The 24,791-nt window shown below is 38.4% G+C and overlaps 1 protein-coding gene across 1 annotated transcript in view; it reads left to right on the top strand.

The window, feature by feature from the left end:
* The first annotated feature begins 13,112 nt into the window (after positions 1 to 13,112).
* dock2 (dedicator of cytokinesis 2) overlaps positions 13,113 to 24,791 on the top strand; it is a 94,614-nt gene continuing 82,935 nt past the window's right edge. Inside the window, exons 1-17 of the mRNA XM_075481438.1 lie at positions 13,113 to 13,268; positions 14,829 to 14,912; positions 15,394 to 15,434; positions 15,593 to 15,648; positions 15,734 to 15,830; positions 15,922 to 16,070; positions 16,333 to 16,468; positions 16,885 to 17,042; positions 18,088 to 18,169; positions 18,351 to 18,483; positions 19,371 to 19,446; positions 19,658 to 19,734; positions 21,893 to 22,143; positions 22,289 to 22,387; positions 22,565 to 22,637; positions 22,930 to 23,033; positions 24,298 to 24,499. Coding sequence (XP_075337553.1) covers positions 13,226 to 13,268; positions 14,829 to 14,912; positions 15,394 to 15,434; positions 15,593 to 15,648; positions 15,734 to 15,830; positions 15,922 to 16,070; positions 16,333 to 16,468; positions 16,885 to 17,042; positions 18,088 to 18,169; positions 18,351 to 18,483; positions 19,371 to 19,446; positions 19,658 to 19,734; positions 21,893 to 22,143; positions 22,289 to 22,387; positions 22,565 to 22,637; positions 22,930 to 23,033; positions 24,298 to 24,499 — 1,861 coding nt within the window. The 5' untranslated portion in view covers positions 13,113 to 13,225. The remainder of the gene's footprint in view (positions 13,269 to 14,828; positions 14,913 to 15,393; positions 15,435 to 15,592; positions 15,649 to 15,733; positions 15,831 to 15,921; positions 16,071 to 16,332; positions 16,469 to 16,884; positions 17,043 to 18,087; positions 18,170 to 18,350; positions 18,484 to 19,370; positions 19,447 to 19,657; positions 19,735 to 21,892; positions 22,144 to 22,288; positions 22,388 to 22,564; positions 22,638 to 22,929; positions 23,034 to 24,297; positions 24,500 to 24,791) is intronic.

The following is a 24,791-nucleotide window of genomic DNA, read 5'->3' as shown; positions in this document are numbered from 1 at the left end:
ATAAAACAAAATCAAGTTTGAATACTTCTGAATCTTAGACATCACATGTGAACTACTTTTGAAGTTGTACTTAGAAATCACACCTGAAAATATTACACCCTATCCTAAGAAATTTAACCAAATTTTAAGTTCAACAAGTTCTGTGTCTGCAGGCTTTTTTTCCTCTTCCTCTTCCAAAGATGTCATTTTAATATGAGCTTACTGCAAACTCTTAGCTTAGTTTTTCCATATTTCTTTTTTTTCTTTCTCTTTTAAGGAATTCACAACCACACAGAAGACAGGCATTATGAATCATGACTGTTTGATATGTAGAACCCTATTTTCAAGGGGCACAATCTATTTAAAGGGTGAGCTCAAAAGCTGTTTTATGAACATGTGTGGACTTTCCCTTCATTACATCTTCTTCATGTAAGCAGATAAAAAGTCTGGAGTTTATTTCAAGTGTGACATTTGCATTTTTAAGATGTTGGTGTGAGTCCAGTAACGATAAGCAAAAGGCACCATCCTTGAAGCTTCGAAAAGAAAGTAAATCCATCAGAGAGTTGCCAGGAACACCTTTGCGTTTATGGGCAACATGGCTTACCTCCAAAATGTGCTGAAGTGTGTGGATGTTAGTCCACAGCACAAAATATAGCAGTTCCACAATCAAGGCCAAAATGGTAAATTTACTGCATCTTGGCTCCAGAGTCGCTACATGACAACATCTGCCTTATAAGATTGTAATATGTATATGTTTTTTATTACTTCAAACTATCGCAAAAGTGATACTGAACAACTCTAAAAAAGTTCAGACTGGTTTATAAGTGGAAGGTGGTGTTACACTTGTCTGTCAAGCCAGAGAACAAAATTGGTTGGCTAGGAATAAAAGTGTTGGATAAATTGTTATAGTTAGTTATGCCCAAAAAAACATGGTGAGGGATTTAAAAAGAAAAACAATGTTGTTAGGCTTAAATATAGACAAATAAAGGTTGGCGTTATGTTGTCTGAATGCTGCATTACACAAAACAACAACCAGTGTCAACATTTTTGCATCTAATTTTTCTGTACCTTTATTGTTAACGCAACTATGTTTTAGACAAATGGGTAAATTTGTTTATTGCACGTTCTCTTATGGGACGGGGGGTCACGGATGACTGAAATTGAATGATCACAGGATCCTTTCTGCAGTAGAGAGAAAACAAAACAAAAAAAACTTTGCAACCTCCAGCAAAGTGATGATCACATACCAGGAGGTACACATGTAATTATCAAAGTCTACCATAAAATGACATTTTCACAGGATCAAATGCAGAGGGTTTACCACAAGGTGCAAACTTTTCATGAGGCTCAAAAATGGGGGAAGGATTGGTTTGACTTGCCAAAAACAACTTCAAAATCTAGAGCAGCTCTGGAACGTCATACTTTGTAAAGATTAAACTGAGATTATCCTGTACAAGAATGAATGATAGAAAAAAACTATGGAGAAAGCATTGAATTATCTGAAGCATACATCATCAGCTGAAATATATTGAGACCCAGTGTGATAGTATTGGTATTTATCGTTTTAGATGTTTATGGATAAATTGACAGAAAATAGCCTGATTAATTATTAAATTTACAGGGAAATACTGTGTTCTCAAGTTCAGCCAAATCTGATTGAATGACACTTCACAGTGTAGGTGAGCAATGACCCTAAATGTACTGCCATTGAAAGTTATTAGGAGTTATTGAAAGTTAATAATTCCGCAATTTAAAGTTTGCAATGGGGGCATTTTATCGAAAGTCCCCTTTTTCTTGAAAGCATATATTTGTGTGTCTGAAATCACTACTGACTCAAAGTTTCAGAAAAAAACTGAACTCTGGCATTTTGTTTTAGGCCCCCCATTTCTGAAAATGTGATTTCCTGAGCGGTTCAGATTTGAAGGGGAAACATATCTCTCTCTGAACGGTTTTCCAGCTTCCTCCCTTTGTATCTCTGCCTAACTTCTACATCAGATGATAATACTCTTGCTAAAAGTGGGAAGCCGAATGTCTTACACTCTCGCTTTTTGTTTTGCTATTAATATCAAATCTCATTATTAGTTTAAAGGTTGCTTGACATAAGAAATAAACAAGCTAATAACGTGCTGCCAGTACTTTGTCTGATTCTGTAAATCTTGACAAGGGAATCTGACATCAGTGAAATATTGGCCATATAAATGACAGTTCCTAATGTTAGCTACTAAGCACTCAAATTAAAGAAAGAGGAATGGAGTCACAGTGAAGTTCAGAGTTTCTGGAGAAGATATGTGACAGAAGAATCACAACGTGAGCTCTCAGTTGGGTTATTAATGGTTGAGTGACTGTTGGGATGTGTGTTTAAACAACTTTGGCCAATTCAACATGACTTGCAATGAGACTGTTTTCTAAGCATTCTTACTGTAAGTCATGCAGTGGTCTGAGATCTTTGTGGTCTGGGTTAATAACATAATAACATGGTCCAAGGTTCATGCAGTACTGCAGATCTCAACAGAGGCAGACCCTGAGGGAGAAAACGGTGCAGTGGAGTGGGTCACTCTTTGACCCTAGAAAGATCTGCTTGAATTGTGACAGCATGTGAAAAAAGGACATAGTTTGTCTCCTAGAATAATCTGATCTCAACATTATCGGGCTGCAATCATTTTAAGACGGTAGAACTGTCTTCAAATCAGTCGATGGCTTTGATGAAAACAAAATACGGTTTTACTGCACTCCTGAATCTATGTTGGGGTCTATGTTGGGTTGTTAATCTCTTCCCCGACTGGTCGTGCAGTCAATGGTGTTTCTTTTTTTTAATTCTTCCATTTCACAATTATTGAGGCAACTGTGTTACAGGGAACGCTCAGAGCTTTGGGGATGGTTTTATACTTTGGTCTTTATCCATATCAGTCCATAGTTTGATCACTGAGATTTACAGAGAGTTTGTAGGTCTTCAAGTTCAGAAATCCATGTGCTGTATATTGTCCTCTATGGACAATATACAGCACAAGTGCCACATGGGTTTTTAATGTCTGCCTGTCACAATGTGTATAATACTTGTTAAGTGTCAAATGAGTGTGTGTATGAGTAGAGTAAATGTGCTTGCTTCACTGGTTGGTGGGTAATGTTTGCTTAAAGCTGCAGTCGGCAAGTTTTCAAAATTGCGAGTCTAAAGTCGGAAAATTCGAACTGATACAACTTTCAGGTCCCTCCCCCAACCTCTAACAAGCTCCGAATCGCCCCCCAAACCCCTCCCCCTCTGTGGACGAGGTTGTGCACGTGAGTTCACACCAGTGTGATAGACTCACGCTCAGCAGCGTGTGCACAAGCTGTGATTGACAGGTAGGATTCCTCCACCCTAACGTGATTGGTTAAAAACAGCCGGGAGCGCTCGGTTTTTGCAAGCATGATTACAGGCTTCAGAGGGAGCTACAGATTTCGTTATTTTTCCTAAACAGCCTATTTAATATTCAACTTCCAGAATCCCATGACAGTTCAAGCTAATATGACTAAAAAAAAGTTGCCAACTGCCGCTTTAAGTGTCCTTATAGACATAATGGATATTAGGACATTTGCCGGACTTGGTTCAGAGCTGCTGGTTTATCACGTCTAAAAGAGGGAGAGACACATTAGAAGACAGACACACTGGCTTCATATCAAGAAAAAAAGAAAGAGATCTAAAGTACATTTTGAAAATGGCACAGAAAGAAAGGTTTTAATTAAATCCGTCTCTACAGAAACCAGAAAGTCTTCTAATCTGCAGTTCTATAACCAACTGCTGCTTTGAACGTCATCCATAGCAAACACTGATAACACAGCAGCCGCAAACCTACGAAGTGCAGCTCTCACATGCAAATGGCATCTGGGCTGTTACATCTGACAGCGTCAAAGACTGATAACTCCCACATTTCAGCATGTTTTCATCATCAGAATATGTCTTTCACTGTCCCTTAGTGTATCTCTCACACACTTGCTTGCATAGATCCGATAGCTTCAGGAGGGTTTGACTTGGATTCAACACAGTCCTGAAGAACTGTCCAGATATCAACATGCCTTTTAGTAACTGCAAGTAGTCCAACAGGACCAGCCTTCTCAACCTTATGTACACACCATCATATTTATAATATACATAATGTATAACACGAGTGTTATGTGACAGAAGAGTGTTCCCTCTGACTTACGTGTTTTTCTGCCCTCAGCTAAATGCATTAGTTCCATTTCACAGTGCACACAAGTAAGAGCATAGCTGCATTTGTCTCCTGTATTTTATCTTTGCAGGAACATTGTGATTTCATAAAACCTTTTAATATACAGTTCGGACCACGTACTACCCAGGAAGCTTACAACACAAAGACTTTAGTACAAGATGCAAATAATGACTTGCATGCATTTGAGAGTGTAATAGCCCCTTGTTGCAAAATAACTAAATGTATAGATTGATGGACAGATGGAGCAATGCTTAAATGAAGGAATGAATTAATTTAAAAAAGAAGGAAAAAATGATGTCATTTTTGCCGTGGTACTTTATTATTGGGCATCTGCTGATTTTCACAAACTTCTCATTATAGTTGTCCCTAATGACAAGCCCAGGTGAATGTTACTGCATCTTTATGTATTGTAATACGTGTCCACACTTGGCAATTCCGGGCTCACATGGAAACCAACACAACCAGCAACATCTGTTTGAATAATGGATTTTGAGGACTTTAATGGATCGTAATGACTACTGAGTGCTCTGTTTTCCACAGGATGTGAAGGCTGTGCTGCTTTCAGGCATTTTCTGAGCAGAAATCATGTATCATCTCTTTAAGCAACAACAAAAGGGAATATTGGTTTGCGGTTTTTAACACGTTTTGATAGTTCATCCCAAGACTTGTGTATTCAGTGTTTGGAAAGCGACACAGTCGAAATTCCAAACTTCTTTGCTGTGACAACCTAAAGTCTGGAAACCACTGACATCATGCCTTTTGATGCTTTATTGTGGGTCTCTCTGCCTTTAGTATAGGTAATTACTGATTTAGCCTATTTAAAACATCCAATTACTTTGACTTATGAATGTCTTTTTTAATTGATGAATTATGACATCATATTGCTTTTGCAGTGTTTAAATTTAAAGCATACATCTATGCACTTGTGAATATGTTATATTTCTTGTGATATTTTCCATCTTTCAAGGCTTCATGCTATAAATTTCTATGAAACTTCATGCTTCAGGCCCCTGAAGAGATGATCAATCTCTGCCCTGTACTGGCACCATTGTCCTGGATTTAGGTGCAACAATAATCAATAGTAGCCGCTCCGATAAAGGTTAGCATAGGTGATGCTTGAGCATTAGTTGAGAAAGTCTTCAAATCAAAACAAGCATTTAATTTGTTCATACGCTTAAATAACAGCCTATGACGCCATCTTGTGGCAAACAGAAAAATACAACTAGCATTTCCACACCAGAGCAGACAGCAATCTAAAGTGTTTCCTTTACGAAGCTACAAAATCCTCTCAAGGAGGAGGGAAGCTTTGTCACTTTGTGGTTGGATTTAGCCAATAACTTGGTTAGGATTAGAAAAATGATTGTGGATAGGTATAAAATAAAAAATGTTTTCACAACCAAGCCATTACTTCTATCGATGCAATTTTGACAATTCACACATTCGCACATTCTTCAAAATACACATCCCATGGGGGTCTATTTGGTGATAGGACAGTCTGTCCGTTATCTCAGAATTGGGTAGTATTTCTTTGCTAAAAGAAGGCCAGAGAATGACATCAGAGACGTGTCTCTTCGGAGAAGATGTTTGTTCTTCTTCTGACGGGCTTTGCCAAGAGTTTATTTACTTTTGGCTTTTTGGGCTCTCCTCGTAGCAGTTCATTGATCCAAATGATTGAAGTTTGCTTTCGAACAGAGACTTGAAAATAGTTCTGTTACAAACTATTTGGTTATTGAAATGGAAGGACTTAAAACAAAAAAAAATCAATTTGTCAACAAACACCTATCACACCCTGATTGCTTAATTTCCCATCCATGGTGGTGGAGTACAGGGGCTAAATTTCATTAACTGCGTCACCATCCAATTACTTAGAGATCCAACTCGATCTGTGTGTAATTGAAATGACACCCAACCTCTGAAGGATATGATGAAATATTAAGTGATTATATTTTAGGGGCTCCTTGACAGCTGTTTTTCCTTTTCACTTTTCTTCCACTATAAGAAAGATGCAAATGAGCTGGAGAAGCTTCATCTTGCCCCGTCTAGACCCCCCCCACTCTACTCAGTAAGCAGTCTGCTGAAAAGAGCCCAATTTTGGGTATTATGATGAAAGGCAGGCAGAAAAGATCCCAAAATGGTGGCTCTTTAACAGACATGGTCTGAACTCTGAGATGAGTAATGAGGTTATTTATCTCTCAGCCGGGGCTTGCTGCCTAAATCGTGAGATCCTCTGACCTCTTTTATTATATTCTTTTTTACCACCCAGATGTTATCTGTTAAATAAATGGCTAAGCATTAACTGCTCTTCTTCATTCCTTCATTCACTTAATCAAAGAAATCACCTCTATTGTCAGTAAGTAAAGTGTTTGAATGTGTTTCTGCAGATCTAAGAAACTGAAAATTGATTTCACACTTTGCCAATTTGTCAGTCGGGTATAAATTGAATTTCTCTGCCAGGTTGTTACTGACTAGTTGTGCATGCAGGAAATAACTCATTAAAAAAATCACTTTTTATAATTAGTTGTCCTTTATTGGGAAGTATATCCTGAGATTGTGCACAAAATCAAATCTCTTGTCTAGTCTTAGCACTTTTGACATGTGTCTCTGGTATTGGACTAAATATACTTCTCAGGATCATGGTTAAATTTGAGGTTTCAATTTAGGACGAGTACAACATAAGCACATAACATATGGCTGAATTCTGCTATAGTCTGCATGATTGTTAAACCCTAATGAACTTTTTTTGTCAAAGTTATTGATGTTGATGTAGAGTTCAAAGTAAGAAAAGCGAAGAATTTTACCTGATATGTCAACAAACATTTAATTAGAGCTAATTGTAATGCTGAAAAGGTCTATAGCTGCAGAAAGCAACTGCTTTGTCCACCAAGGCAGCATAATCAAGCCTCCTAATGGCTCATTTATCCTAATATAAATTGGTAGAGAACCTTAGACTTGTCTCACTCTCTCCCTTTGCTTTTAAGCGGTTTGAACCTGTCTGCACTTTTCTTGATGTGTCAGTACCTGTTTGTCTGTGTGTGGGGGGGGCGTGCGCATGTGTGCTTGCACACACCTGCCTTCCTGCTTTGTCTTTAGTCTTTGACAAAGACTGTGTAAGAGGGGGTGGGGGGTTAGGGAAGAGGTGGGTTGCTAGGTAACAGTTCTGTGTTCTGACCAGTGGGGAGAAGCTCTGAAAGTGTGAAACTGAAACACGTTGTGCAACAGGTATAACCGCAGATCAACAGGGGGATCTGACACAAAAACTATGCATGGACACTAACAGCATGCATTGCTGTGGCTATTGCTATTCTAACAGGTTCAGGACAGATGGGAAAAAAATTATTACCCTGAGTGTTTCAATCTTACTACATCTCTTATGTTTGCAGTGCAGCTGTATAGAATAGTCAAACAAAATATGCGGCTGTGGGCTAGAGTGGAAACATTCATGAATAAAACACACTCTCATGAATCATCCTTTTACCTGTCACATCTTACATGTACACTTTTGTGCTGCTAAGGTGGGGAACTTTATTATGAGCTCAGCATGTTGCTGTTTGACCTTGTCACGACATCGTCTCATTATTCTAGAGGCACATTGTAGATTTACTTTTGGTGCTAAATTGACTTAGTTTTCCACTTTGAGCCACGGTATTCATTTTTTAGAGCAAATTCACTGTAATGATTGCTCAGCTGCTCTTTGGGCGTTGGCATTTACATAATTTGTAATTAATTAATTTATTGATCTAAATATAAAGTATAATGTCTAAAAGGCTTCTCTTTGGTGGGATATTAAGAGCATAACAACAAACCTTCACCAACATTGAGATGAAGGAAAATGATATAACTGAACTGGATATGTTCCTAATCTCATGTAACCAACAAAAACAACTTGCTGTCACTCCCAGCTTGACTCATATGGATGCATCGTCTGGAGCCTTTGAGTCACTTTTTAAAACTTTTGACTTTTTTAGTCAAAATTTCAACATGCAGCTTTGCATTAGACTTCGATAGATGTCCCTGAATATCTGTATTCAACACCGTACGATGGTAGATAAAATGTCTCGGTTGGACTTTACTGTCACATAGGAAGACGCAGAATGGGGAGGTGTGCTGTCTTGACATTGTTAAAATTGCCACGAGTGGTATTTTAAACTCAGACCTCAATGTTCCTCTAACCTAACTCGGTTAGCTTAAACTGAAAAGGAAAATAACTTAACTCCAGCATTAACCATCTGACAGGAGATCAAAGTCCCCTGAAGATTCAAATTAAATTCTCATTTTTAATGCAGACTTAATATTCTTTAACACAGTACTCTGGAAGGGTGGAGAATATTCTCATTATACTCAGACCATAGGCAGGTTAAAAAAGTCTATTAGCCATTTTGTTATTCATCATTTAGCCGTTCGTATTATCAACAAAAAAACAAAAAACAATGTATACACATCAGTATATTTTCTTTATTTTTCTGGGCTGTTTTTTTTTCCCCCCTCTCGATTATGTTCTTTGTCTATCTGTGTTTATCAATCAATAATACCTGGCTGTCTGTCAATGTGTTACAATAAAAAATCACTCCTTTATGAGATGGAAGTTGATAGTTGATGTTGATATATTGACCATCATAAAGCACACAAGTGAAAAATACATTTTTCCTTTTATGCAATTACGTTTGCACTGAATACTGTAATCTCACTTCCACATATTCCGGGCTGATTGAATGACCCCTTTATGAACTACATTTTACGTCGTTGCAGGCTCCCAAAAGGCTCATGAGACTCATTTGAACTCAAATCCACAGAGCTGTCCTCAAGTCATGACAGCTTCAAAATTTATATGATAGAAATTATGTCTCCTTGTCTGAGATGAGCCGTTAAGAGTGGGAAGTTTGGATGCTGTCGACATATGATGTGAGGAAAGTCACACATCACTAACCTCACACATTCTGCTTCTCTAAACTCTCCCTCGCTTCTATTTGTATTAAAATGCTATGAAATTGCATCTCTGATATTAACTGTGCTGTTTGTTGAACAAATACTTTGGCAGAAAGTTTACAGATATTAATTTCTTATTTTTCTGTTGTGTTCTTGCTGTTTGTTGAAATGCACTAACACTAATTACACCAAGAAAACACTAAGTCGAGCTTCGTCATCAAGCCAAGACGTGAGGTGACACGTTACAAGAAGTACGTAGCCAGTATGAATATCTAAACTTACCTCAGGGATGCTTTTCCCGTTGATGACGACCACTCTTGCTTCTCTGCTCTGCTCCCTGAAGAAACCACAGGCTTTCTCATGAAGACTGCATGTTTGTGTGTATAACGCGAATGTGGGACCAGAAGGGGAGAGAGAGAGAGAGAGAGCGGGCAAGGAAGCAACGGTCCCTTTCATAGCTCTGTCTCTCTCTCTTACTTCTCTTTTTCACTCTCTGCCCCTTAATTGTTCTCCTTTTACTCATCTCATCTGGGTAATTTGCTTTTAAAATTATTCTAATTGCTCTTCCATTCTCTGGTCATGCCTTTTAACGTGCATGTGCCAGCGACCACAATAAAGCAGGTTCTTCTTAATAATGCCTTGGTAATCCGAGCAGTCTACTGCATAGATATTTAGAGAAGCAGATATCTTTTTCAGTTTTTACTTTTCCATCTCATGCAGAGAAATGCATTTTCTCTCTGAATTTATGCAGTTATGATTAAGTGAATTGTTGGAGTTACACGAGCAATAGCTTCTGAGAAGTCTGAGAATTGGCATCACTTGGGAGGGAGTGATGTTCATGATCCCTAGGGCCTGAGAGACTCAACCTTTGTATCTATTTTTTACGAGGCATGCTTACTGGTGTTACTTCTCTTTACCTTCCAATGTCAGTTCATCTTCAGAGCTTCAGGCTAAGTTATTATCCCTTCTCTTTTCATTGCTTTTGTCCACTTGTGCCTTCCCTTTTCATATCTGTTTAATATTTGTCTGTTTTTGGCACGGTCTCGGTTTCTGTGGCCTTGTTCATATCGTAGTTAGAGCTGCATTTAATCACTTTCTGTCTCTTTTTTTCTGTTATTTCTTTTCATTCCATCTTTGCATAAGTTAATCTCTGACATTATATCTGGCCAAAGAATCGTCTATTTTTTGTCTTTCTTTCCACACACTTTTAAGCTCCACATGTCTCCCCACGACTTTCTACACCAGGGTTACAGTTTTGTTCTTCTGCACAAAACTGTGGCAACATATCTTTTCTTTAACACTTTTTCATTTATTCTCTTTTTTAATACACCTACAGGTTCTTCGCTGCCTTTCACACATTCATTTACTCACTTCTTGACTGCAAAACCTAACATTGTTAATACATCTTCCCATTAGTGTTAAATCCATAGAAAGTGTGAGAGCAAGAGTACTTGCTAATTGCTAAGATTTAAAAACAAACTTACTTAGTCATGGGCTTACTGACTGAGTCACTGGCTCCATCTGTGGCATCTTATGTATCTGAGGCTGTTCCTTGGCTTCGATGCATTTTATTCCAATGTCTTGAAATCAAGGGGGAAAAGGATATTTATTGGAACTGGCAGTTTGCTTGAAGTGCTTAGAAATATGAATAGCATTGTAGTTTTAACCAAACTGTTCCATGCTATAATCAAGACATCATTCACTTGCAACAGTCCTTTTTTTGGCAGAAGTAAACTCAACAGACAATGCAGATACAGATAAGAAACAATAACTACTGCAGCTGGAGTTTCTGTGAACAAACCAAATGCTATAAATGGCTTGATTAACAGCATATATGAAACAATTCATCATTTCCATTTACTATAGTTTATTTCCCCCTTCAATGTGTATATTTGTAGTTCTTATTTTTTTTATTATTGTTATTAGGACTATCACTTGGTTATGGTAAGAAATCAAAACTACTTGGTTAATATTGGAAAACGATCATGGTAAGGGTACACTTCAGATTCAGTTTGACAAATGTCCACTAGAGGTTGTATATTCTTCAAGATTCTTGCTTCTTTTCCGTCAAAACAAAGATGAAAAAAATAATAATCATGATAAAAAGACTTGAGAAAAAACACCTAAAAAAAAAATTGATAAAGAATTCCTTAAAAATAGTAAAAAAAATAAAAATAAAAAGGACACTACAGAAGTGTACAAGGACCAATAATTACATCGTTACCTGTAACACGATTATTGGTTGTTTATAGGTCTGCATGAGCATACAACCAATACTGTTGTAGAATGCTGTAGGAGAACAGTAGTGCACCTTGCTAAAAGTTTAACAACACAGTATTTGTGACTGCTTTCACTGGCATAAAAAATTCCACCTGATTATTTTATTGTTTTCATGCATAATGTATTTCAAAGCTACATGTTGGAAGCTGCTACCTTGTTAGCTACTGCAGAGGGCATTTATTTGTGTTAAACAACATGCGATATGTCAGCTGCAGCAAATATTAAATGCTGATTCACAGATAAAAATTAAAATGGACCTTAATTATACACGTGAATAAATCTTTATTAATTTTTATTCTGATAAAGGATTTGTAAGGAGTCAAGGATGATTTTTAGAATAAAGATAGTGTTTGGATGCTGAATTACTTTCTGGTCACTACGAAAAGTTACTATTTTAAGAGGTGAGTTCTTAATAAAGTCAAGAGAGTGGACCAGTAAAATTCAAAAAGGTCATATCTGTCATAGTTGATTGCTGCCGATTGTGGTGTTGAGGATGTTCTCTAAATGGAAGGCTGTTAGTTACCACGGTAACATCATATGAAGGAGTTCTGGGAAAATGCATATTTGACGGAGTGTTTTCTTTGAGATCTCAGAAATGAATTTGAGCTTGATGAATCATTTCATTGACGAGCAGAGCTGGGACCAAATTAAACCTTGATTTTAAAACTCTGGTAAATGAGAAATTTACAGCTGAGTCCTGAAACTGTATACTGCTTCTGAAATGTTCATTCGTACGGAAGAGACAACATTTTACAGTGCATACATCTTAGATAATGACAGTTTGCTCCATGCAGGATCAGAGCAGCAGTCGTTCATGCTTCTGTCAACTAAAGTTACAACCATTGCTCAGAAAATGAATCAGCAGATGTTTTATCATCATCATTTCAAGTATTTCACATTTACTTTTGGTGGGTTTTGGTCTGCATGCAGGAGAAAGCTGAATGCTCCCATCTAACCAGACAAAGTCTGAGTTATACTACTGGAGTGTGAAGTTATTACAGCACCTGTCACGCTAATTAGAAACTAATTGCTACCTGAGCATTAGACTGTTTCATAGATTTACAATTGGTTGATTGACTGATTACACAGAATCATTCAAATCTAACTTATTATATCTAAATTGAAAACGGGTTAATATATTGGAATTTACAGTGTGTGGTATTAATTGATCATTTTAACTGGCCATTACATAAACTAAAATATTTTGTACCACATCTTACTTTGAAACAGGAAATAGATAAATGCTAATGTCGTCGAGTGTTCCCCCTACATTTGATTCCTGTTTTATCTTTCTTGTTGCAGAGGGATGAGGTGATTTCATGGCATCCTTAACTGAACATTAAGTGTCCAGATGCTTCACCTTGTAACTCAAAACACTTTTGATTTTGGAGGCATGCAGGGCAATGCACAAAGAGAAGAAGGTGAGGCTTTTAAGAGATGGCAGTGTGAGCTGTCAGACTATTGATTTAAGTTCCACAGATCAGTGACTAGTTGTTACTTAGACGCCATCACTTTTTTTTGAGCCAATCTCTGACAACATCACAAGTTGCTGATGTTTGGCAGCCAGTTTAAGTGAGCAAACTGGAGGCCTCATACAGTGCATGGGCCTGTGTGCTTGATAGGACTCCACCTTTTTGTACTCTACCACTTCCTCTTAACACCCTGAAGACAGGAAGCGAAAAGAGGCAGAAGAGGAAGAAAGGCAAAGGGGGTTGGGCTTATTGTCTTTTTTTAAAGAAGAAAAAATGCATAAGAGAGAAGTTGAGGGCGAGAGATGAAAATAGGAGGAGAATCAGAAAGATACGATCCGCAAAGTGGGTAAAGGCTTACAAGCAATCATGGCTCCTTGGACAAGGACTGCTACAGAGAAATTTGGTGTGGGTAAGTGCTTACAATTTGTGCTCACTTGTGTGTCTCTTTGTGTGTGTGCATGCACATAAGTTTCGCTATGCTGTCTCACTGTGTAATGATGAACTGTCTATCTAAAATACAGCTTACTATCACTTCCTGCTTGATGCTATATGAGCAGGTGCAAAAGGCCTCTAGTAGAGGCACTGTAGAATGTGCACAGCCCATTAAATCCTAACCCAAAGATCTTACAATCTTACATTCTAACATTCTCATATTCATCATTTCACTTTTGTACAACAAAACCTATAGTAGCTGCAGTGTAATTTGAAGGATAGGATCACGAACACATCTTAGATCTGATGGAGAGAAGGTCAGCAGTTAGTTGGCAGTTTTAGTGCATTTAACATTATGCAGCACAAAAATATACAAACTTTATACATTATTCCTGAAAGTTGCTATTTAAATAGGAAATGTTCAAGTTTGATGAGGATTAGATTTTAGGCTGTGCAAACACAATCTGAATACAGTTGATTGTTAAGGTGGTATGTGGTTGAATATGGCAGAGCTGATCAGCTTATGCTGCCATTAGATATGCAACACAGTCAAAAACCTGTCAAAAACAGAGATTTGTCACTTCTTGTGCAGCTCGCCCGTTGCAGACATTACATAGATTTTTTTTTTTTCCACTGGAAATAAGTTACAAAGGTAAACTTAGAGGCGACAGCTTAAAGTTTTTTTATATCTGGTATTTCTACCATGTCTAGTTTAATTATTTCAATCTAATGGCTCTATCTGTAATGAGTTTCTTCCTAGTTCGTGTAAGACTACAACACAGGAAGTGGAGGAGAAGGAAGGACGTTTGTGTGAGTTTAAAGCTGTACAGCTGAGAACTGCAGAAAAGGTTGATACAAAGTATTATTGACACAATAATATTCACGAACCTCGCACGTGTACGTTTACTTTTTTAAGTACAAGTAACGGCCTAAGCTAGTAGTCTATGAATAGTGTGCAACTTGTGCTAAGCTACATGAATTACTGCGGTACAGGGGAAGAGCAACCCTGTTAGTTCTTACAAAGCGATGTCTCATGCAACCTTTACTATGTGGGAGCAGCTGCTGCTGCATTCATCTGAGTGCTTATCGGTTCTTTCACTGATATACTGAGAACTAAATGTATCATCAACTCATTTATGTGAAATAAACTAATCAATTCAATGACATAAAATAGCCAAACAAAAAACAACTAAACCTGATGACCATAAAGCAGCAATACGTGCAAATCACTACCAAAACTAATTTTCCTTTCATCCAAAACCTATTTGATTGTCATCAACCTTCAAACAAGGGTGATTTCCTGTAGCTCTCCTCATCTAAGTCTCTGTTAAGCTGATAGTCTCTAATGTGCACGTGGCAACTGGAAACAGTTTTCACGGTGACCAAATTACCTGCTTTTTCATTAATTAAGATGACATACAGCATGTGCTAAGATTTGGATGATCAAATGCATGTTTTGTGTTTAGGTGGTGTGTATTTTTTTTTCTCCATCATACCACCACCATAACTTGCACAACCAAAATTGTTTCTGTTTTAGTGAAGTGGAATTTTGTCAGCCAAGGAGAGAAGCAACTTTCCCTGGAGGTGGGAGATGCAGTCTACATCCAGGAGGTCTGCGATGGTAGGAACGATATTAAATAGATTTCTTCTCTTGTGAAGTGATTTAGAAAAATCACGATTTTTTTTTTTTGTGTTTTTTTTTTCATCATGAATGACAAAAGTTATGAGATGTTTCGCATCTGCAATGCATGTAGTACTTGTTGCATATAATTTATCAATGATTTTTTTTCTCCCCTCAATTAATAAAGAGTTGTGTTTAACAATACTGACATTTGTTGTTTTTAACAATAATAAAAGGCAAAACTTAACGCATATAAACTGTGCTACCACAATAACTATTATGTCATTACTTTTCCCAGGTATCAGTATTTTTTTGTCTGATTTTTATAATTATGCACATTGTCTATCACCAAATTAGGTACATTTGCCAATATACACGTAAAAATGTAAATGGAGGAGGAATTTCACCTGCTTGTTTCCATTGTATGGTGGTCTAGTAAAGCGTTAAGATGAAGTCAGATGACTATCAGTTTCTCTTTCAGGCTGGTACAGAGGCTACTTGGCAAGGAACAAAGCCCAGCAGGTAACAATGTTTTTTTTTCATTTTGCATATGACATTAACAGAAAGGTGATAGTGACACAGAAGACTGCAAACTAGCTTTAATCGCAAGAGAGATCTTCTGCTCCGGTTTTGCGGATGTTTTCTCCTTGTTCATTTTCCCTACATATATTCCCCTCCAGGGAGTGTTCCCTGTCAGTTTTGTCCACCTTAAGGAGGTCATCATTCAAAAACAGGGGTGAGTGTGATAGAAATGCTGTCTCTAAAAGTTAAAGGAGGCCTTTCATTTGTCCAGTTTAATGTACATTTGTGTGCAACTTCAGAAATGAGGAGGTGGTGGTTTCAGCAGAGATGCCCTTGGTCAAGGAGGTGACCACCACATTGAGGGAGTGGGGAACCATATGGAAACAACTGTTTGTGGTACAAATACAGCTATTAAAAATGTTTTTGCAAATGTTGTGTGATGTGTGTGTGTGTGTGTGCATTTAACACTATATGTCTATCTGTGAAGGTCAACAAACAGATGCGTGTGAAGCAGGTCCAGAGGCTGATGTGGGAACTGATGGAGTGGCGTTCTCAACTTCTGTCTGGCACGCTGCCGAATGATGAATTCAAGGAGCTCAAGCAGAAAGTTACTTCAAAGATTGATTATGGCAACAAGTATGACTGCACTGACTCACATACTCGGTTTAAAAGCTTATTTATCACTCAAACAAGAGTCACGCAAGCTGTAATAAGCCTCTATAACTAGTTTTTTTGCAAGTCTCTCTGTCCTCCTCTAATTGCTCTGTGTTTTTATCTTCTTTACGCTCGTGTTGTCATCATCGGTTTTCTCCATCACTTAGGTTGCTCTCCCGTCTTTGTTCTTTTTCCATACTTGTTTTCATTCCATCAATCCTCTGTGTGTCAATCCCTACTCCAGGATCCTAGAGCTGGACCTAGTTGTGCGAGATGAAGATGGGAACATCTTGGACCCAGAGAGTGCGAATGTCATCAGTCTCTTTAGGGCGCATGAGGAGGCCACAACCAAGATAAATGAACGTATCAAAGAGGAACAGGTACAGAAGCTAGAGGGATGATGGCTGAATAAAAAGTTTGATTTCATAATTACACCAAAAGATTTTCTGGAGAAACTGCTCTAACCTTTCTTGAGGTAATATCAGTAAATGTTAAAGCTATTCTGAGCTGTGCATGGGTGGAATCCCAATTTTGTAATTTATTTATAAATTTTTTTTGCAGTTATACCCAAAGTTAAGCTAATAAAAAGTCCATTTCCTTACAGGTTCACTCACATTTCATGCAGCCTATTTTACATTCAAACATTGATTCATAAGTAATCAGAAGATATTGAGATTATTTTTTGCTCACAGATTTTCTTCTCCCTTCGCATGGATACCAAAGCTTACACAAGTGAGCTATACGTTCAGTATTCCTGCTTTTTATCCTCCTAAAAAATAAAACTCTTCTCCTGCAGTCCAACATCCAGACAGACTACAGTGGTATCTCAGCACGGATTCAGTCTTCCCCCACCCACAGCCTCTACGTCTTTGTCAGGAACTTTGTCTGTCGTATCGGAGAGGACTCCGAGCTCTTCATGTCCCTGTACGATCCCATCAAACAGACCATTATCAGGTATCAATTCTCTCTGGCTTTGTCCATTCATTGCTTCGATAATGATCAGTTATTTTAGACATACGTTCTTGGATAGAGCATTTGAAGAATCCGACTCTACAAAGCTATAAAGCATAAAATGTCTCTGTTAAAGCTTTAAGTTGGAGTTCTGTGTTATGATGGATTCATTTAATCTCTCATTTATCTGAAATTGATTTAGAGGGATATTTTTGAGTCACAGAGGTGGAGAGAATTATGAAAACTGGAAAAAAAAGGGATCATATGACAACATTAGCATAATAAAAATTGTTGAACTCTGTACACAGAATAAAATTAGAATATGGGAACACTGATATAAGTGCTGTTTCTCCTCTGTATTTTTAGTTTTTACTTTGCGCTCTCTGAGAAGAATTTAACTTCAGATCTTTTCACCTTGCCTCCATATCTTATCTGTCTGTAACATGCACACTAACCCCCCAACCCACACACACTCTCCTCCCATTTCCTCCAGTTTTTTTTGTCTATATACCTCGCCTTCTGCTCTCTTCTATTGTTGAGCCATACTAAAGTATGACAATTTGCCAAAAATAGAGATAAAGAAAATTTGAATTATAGAGGCAGCGCATAGTGACTGGCAGCACTGTATGGTGCCTGACATTGTTGATGTTAAGCCCCGTCACTCACTGTCATACTGTGTTTCAGTCGCTGAAAGTATTAAAATAAACCTCAGTCAAATATATATTTTTTCCATGTATTTTTCTACTATAAGATTATCTCTTAACTTAGTTGCCATTTATTCTCCTGCTTTATTCTCTCCTATGATATCAGTGTGTTTTGTGTTCATTAGATGGATTGAATCAAACTAAACTAAACACTTTTATTCAGAGTAATATGCCTCTGTGTGTGTGTTTTGCATGTCTATTGGTTAAAGATGAGTTGAACAAGTTGAACTTCAGTATATGCAGTTTGCATGTTTTAGTATGGCATTAATGTACGTTTTAATTGACCTGTGATGCAAATGATGTACATATGTCTGTTTTTCAACATGTTACCGTGCCTTGTACAGTGAAAACTATTTGGTTCGCTGGGGCAGCTGTGGTTTCCCTAAAGAGATTGACATGCTGAACAACTTGAAGGTTGTGTTTACAGTAAGTGGCCACAGGATGACACTGTAACACTGCTTCTTTGCTTACACACTCCACAACGTAGCGGAATGAATGAACTTATTTCCTCTTAGAAGATTGCTGTCTTATTATCCTCGCTGTTTTTTTTTTGTTTTTTTTTACCAGTTCTTCTTTTATTTACTTTCTCTCTATCTTTGTCTACCAGGACTTGGGGAACAAAGACCTGAGCAGAGAGAAGATTTATCTGATCTGTCAGATAGTCAGAGTGGGCAGGATGGACCTGAAAGAAACACACAAGAAGTGCACTCTGGGCCTCAGGCGGCCTTTTGGGGTGGCAGGTACTTTTAGAAGAGTCAATACAGTTTATTTCGGTCCAAATGGTAGTTAGATTGCTATTCTGAGTGGACACGGGTTACACGATTTAGTCATTAGACTTACTTATTTGCTAATTTAAAAGCTTTCCATCTGTTGTCATTATTTACTTGTAGCACCTTTATTTAATATTGCCTTTGGAGTCCTCAGCCTCCATTTTGTGTGTTAACTACTGATGCGTAAATTCACACATGTGTAGGGAACACTAGACTAATTTCACCAACTGGCATGATGTGAAGAAGAATGCAAGCTTATTAATGACTTAATCTATTCGTTTTTACAAGGAAATAAATTTATTATGAATATTTGTTTAGAACTCAAGAAAACACACAATTTTTTTTTTGTTAATTCACAACAACACTCTGAAGTTGTCTTCAGAGTGTTGTTTATAGTTCTTTGACCTATCACTGAAAATTGTGCTATAATTACATAAGATGGATAGAAATGGCTTTTGTGTCCCATTCGTTTACCAAATTTCACCAGTTCTGTCATTGTGACTTTTAGCAGGGTAATGCATCTTGTTTGATTTGTCAGCTGATGCTGCTTCGGAATTATTGCCGATATGGCAAACTACATGGTAAAATTGTAATCTTTTTCACAACTAAAACGAATATTGAAGATGGCAAAATGACTTATTTCTACCATTTAGGCCATTGTTGCTCACACTGGCTAAAACAGGTGCCTAGATTCTTAAATAGCTTCTCAAAAGAATCATCAGTGAGTGTATTTCAGCCAGTTTTGCTCGTGTGTTTTCTGCTTTGCTGAGGTGAATTCCCGTTAAACAATATATTACTGCATCGGACTGTCTTTGATTGTTGTCATCACTGACACATTTTCTTCCTGTTCTTGGCAGTGATGGACATAAGTGACATCATCAAAGGGAAGATTGAATGCGATGAGGAGAAGCAGTTTTTCATCCCCTTCTTTCCGTATGTCCTATTTTCCTCTGATATTGCTTCTCCCCTCTCCTGACTCTATCTCACCTTTAGATCCCTATCGAGTTTTTTCTTCGCTGATCCTCTGAGTAGCTCAAACAGTATTGTTATGATTCTGTGATCATGCAGCTGTCAGCACATGATTTCAGATTGGAATATCTTTTTGAGTTTTCAAGTGTATTTGTTTGCATATGTTTGGTTTCAGGGTAGTGGCGGAGAACGACTTTCTTCACACCTTGCTGAACAAAGTGACAGCATCAAGGGGAGACAGTGGTGGTCAAGGTACATGGCTCTTACTGGCTTTGCTCCGTGTTTCTGAGGCATGTGACAATCCTTGCAAATGTTTGTCCTGTATTCACCCAAGGCTCCCATCGGAGTGCGTGCACTGCAGTCATTTTGTGGTCAGATAAAATCCCCAATGCTCTCTGTATCCTCGCCTCTTCTCTCTCCACTTGAGTTGTGAATGAGGGGACAGTATCCTGATGGATAACACTCGCCCTTTAGCTGCTGTTGCAGCTAATATTTGCTCTGGCCAAGCCCCAGCCTCACTGCCCACTGCCTCGTGTTTATGGCTGACTCTGACAACCCCTGTATGTGACACTATCGTGTTTCACCAAAAGTAACCCTGCGTGTTAGACTGCACTGTCATATCTCCAAGCTTTTATCTTCCTCCTGAAGGCTCAGAGCATAGCCCAGATATGGAGGGAGCACCTGTGGCCACCAGATGTCTGCTCTTAATGCTACTCTCCTCTAATCTCTCCTTCCTCACACACTGATGCATTTGCTATTGTACACACACACACTTTTACAGACGAACAGGCTTAAACAGTTTTCCCTGTCTGCAGGCGGTTGATGACACTGTCCAGCTTTTACCATGTCTATGTTTTTCTATAATATTTAATCCATTCATCCCTTTTTTTATATCCAATTCTGAAATCTGTGGGAGCCCGCACTCTTTAGGAGTAAAATTTTTTATGCCAAGGTATTAACTTTTTGCTATTAATGTGTTATTATGATTAATCATGACTTCTTGCCTCGGTATGCTTCTCCGTAATCACGAGGAGGCTCTCCGTCCTTTCCGAGTTCTCCGTCGGGCTGTCTGACACGAAAGGCAATTCATCTCCCTTCCGGCTCCGTTTCACTCCTCACAGTGAACGATGGCGACCGAGAGAGAAAGACTGTTGTTGGAGTTGGAGCTTGTTGATTTTGAAATGCAAATAATTTTGACCAAATGTTTACCGGCACACAGTAAACTCTTTCAAAAATGGCGGTGTTGTTGTTGTGAGAGGAAGACGCTAAACCTGAAAAGTGATTCCGGAAATGATGTTATCAGCCGACCAATCACAACCCTTGCGGTCTCAGTCGCCTCGACGGAGAGATAGGAATTTTGGCCGACGCAAGGGTGGGGTCTACATAGGCGACCATAAATCAGCCTTTATACCTCCAATAAGTTTAGTCAACCTAACTAAAGATCTGTGTAACTGTCTGCACTGAAACCCTTTTTGGTAACACTAAGCACTATTAAAACAAGTTCACTGTAGGTTTACTTTGAAGGACAGGAAATAGGGAAGCGCCTGTACTCACTCTTTCTCAACCTGAATGCGCCAGGAAAGGCTCCAGGTCAAAGTTCCTAATTGAGCTCTTTAAAATCCTTTCAGTATTAATTTGGATTTCTTTTAAATTTACACAAAACTGCACGAAAATTGTTGAGACAGAAGCATTTTGAGCAATTACTTAAAGTAGACTGAAGCAGTATCAATTAGCCCGGGCAGAATTTTGTTAATATTTGGTCTTTCAAAGTTCTGTGAAGTTTTCAATTAAACTTTCTCGTGTTCATAACCATGCCTTATTTCGGACAGAAATGTGATCTCCCTCCAATGGGTTTCCAGCTCCTGTTAACTCAGTGGACTGTAGAGATTTAAAGCTCTGAACCCAGGCAACCATTAAGATACTCTATGTTAGTATGTAATTTTATTGCCAGACAGATCACATCTTATATCAGTACAATCCTTCTTTCCATAAGCAAATTTAGCAATTTGAAAGCAAATTTAGCAAAATTGTAACAATTACTATTTTAGTGGTTAGTGTCAAGCTTTGTCTAAGGTCTTTGCAATAGTGTAATCCTGTGATCATTTCTAATTTTTCTTTACTAATTCAGTACAACTTATTATGTTTTTATTTACAACAAGGTGGTAAAAAATGCTCAAGTTTTGCTAGGCTGGAGGTCTGAAATATAATGATCGTTGGGGGTGCTTTATCAAGAATACGGATTTTAATAGAATCACTGCATCTGGGTTTCTCTGCTCAAGCTGCTGCCCCCGCGACCCGATCCCCGGAGAAGCGGAAGATGATGGATGGATGGCACTGCTTTTTGCAAAAAAAAAAAGACTAATACACACCTAATACACCGCTTTTCTCCCTGTCAAATCAAACTCTGCAGGTTTGTGGGTCACCATGAAGGTTCTTGTGGGAGACATAGTTCAGATCCGGAAGGAATACCCTCACCTGGTGGACCGCAGCACGGTGGTTGCCCGCAAGCTGGGCTTCCCAGAGATCATTATGCCAGGAGATGTTCGCAATGACATCTACCTCACCTTACAGGGCGGCGACTTTGACAAGTACAACAAGACAACACAGAAAAACGTGGAGGTTATCATGTGGGTCTGTGATGAGGATGGCAAAGTCATACAGGTGAGCAACACAAAGAAATTAGGCACAGCCGGTTTGTGAGTGGTGGTTTGAGAACATCCATTTTTTTAAGGCAGGCATGTGCACACAAAGAAAAGAAAATCTGACAATTTTACAATATATTTTTCACGTAACCCTTTTTTCCTAGAACTCCATCTGTCTCGGAGCTGGAGATAAGGCGGTTAGTGAGTACAGGTCAGTCATCTACTACCAAATCAAACAGCCCCGCTGGATGGAGACATTTAAGGTTTGTGTGTGTTACTTCCTTCTCTTCAATCCATTTTTCTGTTTTTTTTTTGTTGTTTTTTTCCAAATTACTTTTTTAACACAACTCGCATTCTCATTTCCACAAAACACAATGTTGTGGTAAGATTTTAGAATATCTATTGTATTATGTTCTGCAGTGACATGAGATGTCTTACAGGTTGCAGTCCCTCTGGAGGAAATGCACAGAATTCATTTGCGCTTCATGTTCAGACACCGCTCCTCTCAGGAGTGTGAGTATCATCCTCTGTTTGTGTACAATACCTGTCTGATTTTTTTTTGTACAGGATTAACACTCTCAACCCTCTCCTCCTGCTTAATCCCTTGAGCATAATGTGATCCTGAAAGGAGCAAATGATTGTAATCATTTTGCAAAATGACCCATGGCATCGTTACACACATTGATTATTCAAATGAGCAGTTTTTCTTCCTTACTCGTCTGAAAGCTCACCCTCCATTCTCATTTTCCCTACTCCCTGATGTGGTTTCCTCGTTCTGTTTACATATCTGTCTGGTCCTCCCCAGCCAAGGACAAGAGTGAGAAGAACTTTGCTATGGCGTTTGTGCGACTGATGAAGGAGGATGGGACAGTTCTACAGGATGGACTGCACGATCTTGTAGTCTTTAAGGTGAAAACCAGTGATGGGGTTTTTATCGAGCAAATAGGATTCACGCATGATTGAATTCATTTATTTCAAATTTTATTAAGTTAATCCTAATTTAACAAAGCACGTTCAACTTGCTTAGATCAACCCAAATGCCAGTGTTTCACATTGTTCGATTTGCAAATAATTGCGTTGAGCAAATAAACAGCCCATCAAAACACAAAGCTTTCAGACTTACACAGATACCAGAGTAGCACATTTCACATTAAACCTTTTGTAGTGAATTTATCTAGCGTTATTGAAGCAAAGAGTTTTGGATTGAGCAGCTGAACCACACTAAATAATGGATATTTGTCAAATGAAATGTATTAGCTCAAATTAAATTGGCAACTCATGAAAATGTTAAGCATTACAAATAACACAAGCGCACAGGGTGATTTGCCAAAAAGCTAACAAATGCAGATTAATGTTAAAAACATGTTAATGCATTGGAAATAATTTGATTATGTCTGTTTTGTTCCAACAGTCATCAAAGCAGAGCTAAAGATATAGTGAGTCTGGAAAGATTATGGCCACTCAGACAGGTTGAGTGAAGCCAAATAGACTCCCTGTTAAATGAGCCAGAGCTGAAATTGAATCCCTTCATTGATTACATGTCAAATGCAGTGAAGATTAATTACTCATGATTTGCTCAAATATCAAATGGATGGTCCCCCTGTACCCTTTTTCTCAATTATCTCTCGTTATCCCTGCATTCCTCTTGATCTCTCTGCCACTCATAGCTTCAATCTCTTCCTCCTCGATTTTTTTTCAGGGCTAATAACGAGAGCAGAGTTGATGGATTTAAAATATGATCTTGAGATGATAAATTGAAATGTGGAACACTCAACAGTAATCACACAGTTGGGTATGATAATGTAAGCAAAACTTGAGTGACCACAAAGATGTCTATTTTGTGCATACCGTTTTTTCCCTCCATTTCTTAATTTTTAAATGAGTAGTTCAGATGAAAAGGATTTGTTTCGCTCATGTTTTTACAAGCTGAAGATAAGTTTGGCAGAAATTGTTGTGGTATGATCATCTCTGCTTTGGAGGAATACTGCTGTGGCCTCAGTCACTGCTAGGGATTGTTTTCATGCAAGGTTGGCCTGATGAATCACTTCAAGTGTAACAAATCCCAGTGTCTCTTTGTTTTCTCATCAAGACATTTCTACGTAACACAGAAGGAATATTTTCTTGTCCCGGCTTCATTGTTACTGGTGTGGTGAAAATGTCATGATCTTCTCAGGGTGACAGCAAGCGCATGGAAGACGTGAACTCCTACTTGTCTTTGCCCTCGACTCGCCATCACCACGGTGACCCCCACAAAGGGTCAGGACTGAGCCGCAGCTCCAGCAGTGTGTCTGGGAGTGGAGGAGGTCTCTCAGTCAGCTCCAGAGACAGCTTCACCATCTCCACCCTTGTCTGCTCCACTAAACTCACCCAAAATGGTAGGTGCTTGTGTGGGTTTGGGACAGGTGTTACTTTGTTTAGATATCCAGCTTGTGACATTATGCAGACTCTAAAGGTTTGGCAGGACACACACACACACACACACACACACACACACGCACGCACGCACAGGTTTGAAATTAAACCTGTCCCATCAAAAACTTTTAATTAGCATCTTTCAACAGAGAAATAAGGCCTGGCCAAGACAATGAATCATTGTTGGCTGTGAAATTGGTAGAGGGCATTACTTTGAGTAGAAAAAGATATCAAACAAATGAACGCAGACTCAGC

This window comes from Odontesthes bonariensis, chromosome 13 (genome assembly GCF_027942865.1).
Source record: "Odontesthes bonariensis isolate fOdoBon6 chromosome 13, fOdoBon6.hap1, whole genome shotgun sequence".
Classification (NCBI taxonomy): Eukaryota; Metazoa; Chordata; class Actinopteri; order Atheriniformes; family Atherinopsidae; genus Odontesthes; species Odontesthes bonariensis.
This window is presented reverse-complemented; position numbering and strand designations above follow the sequence as displayed.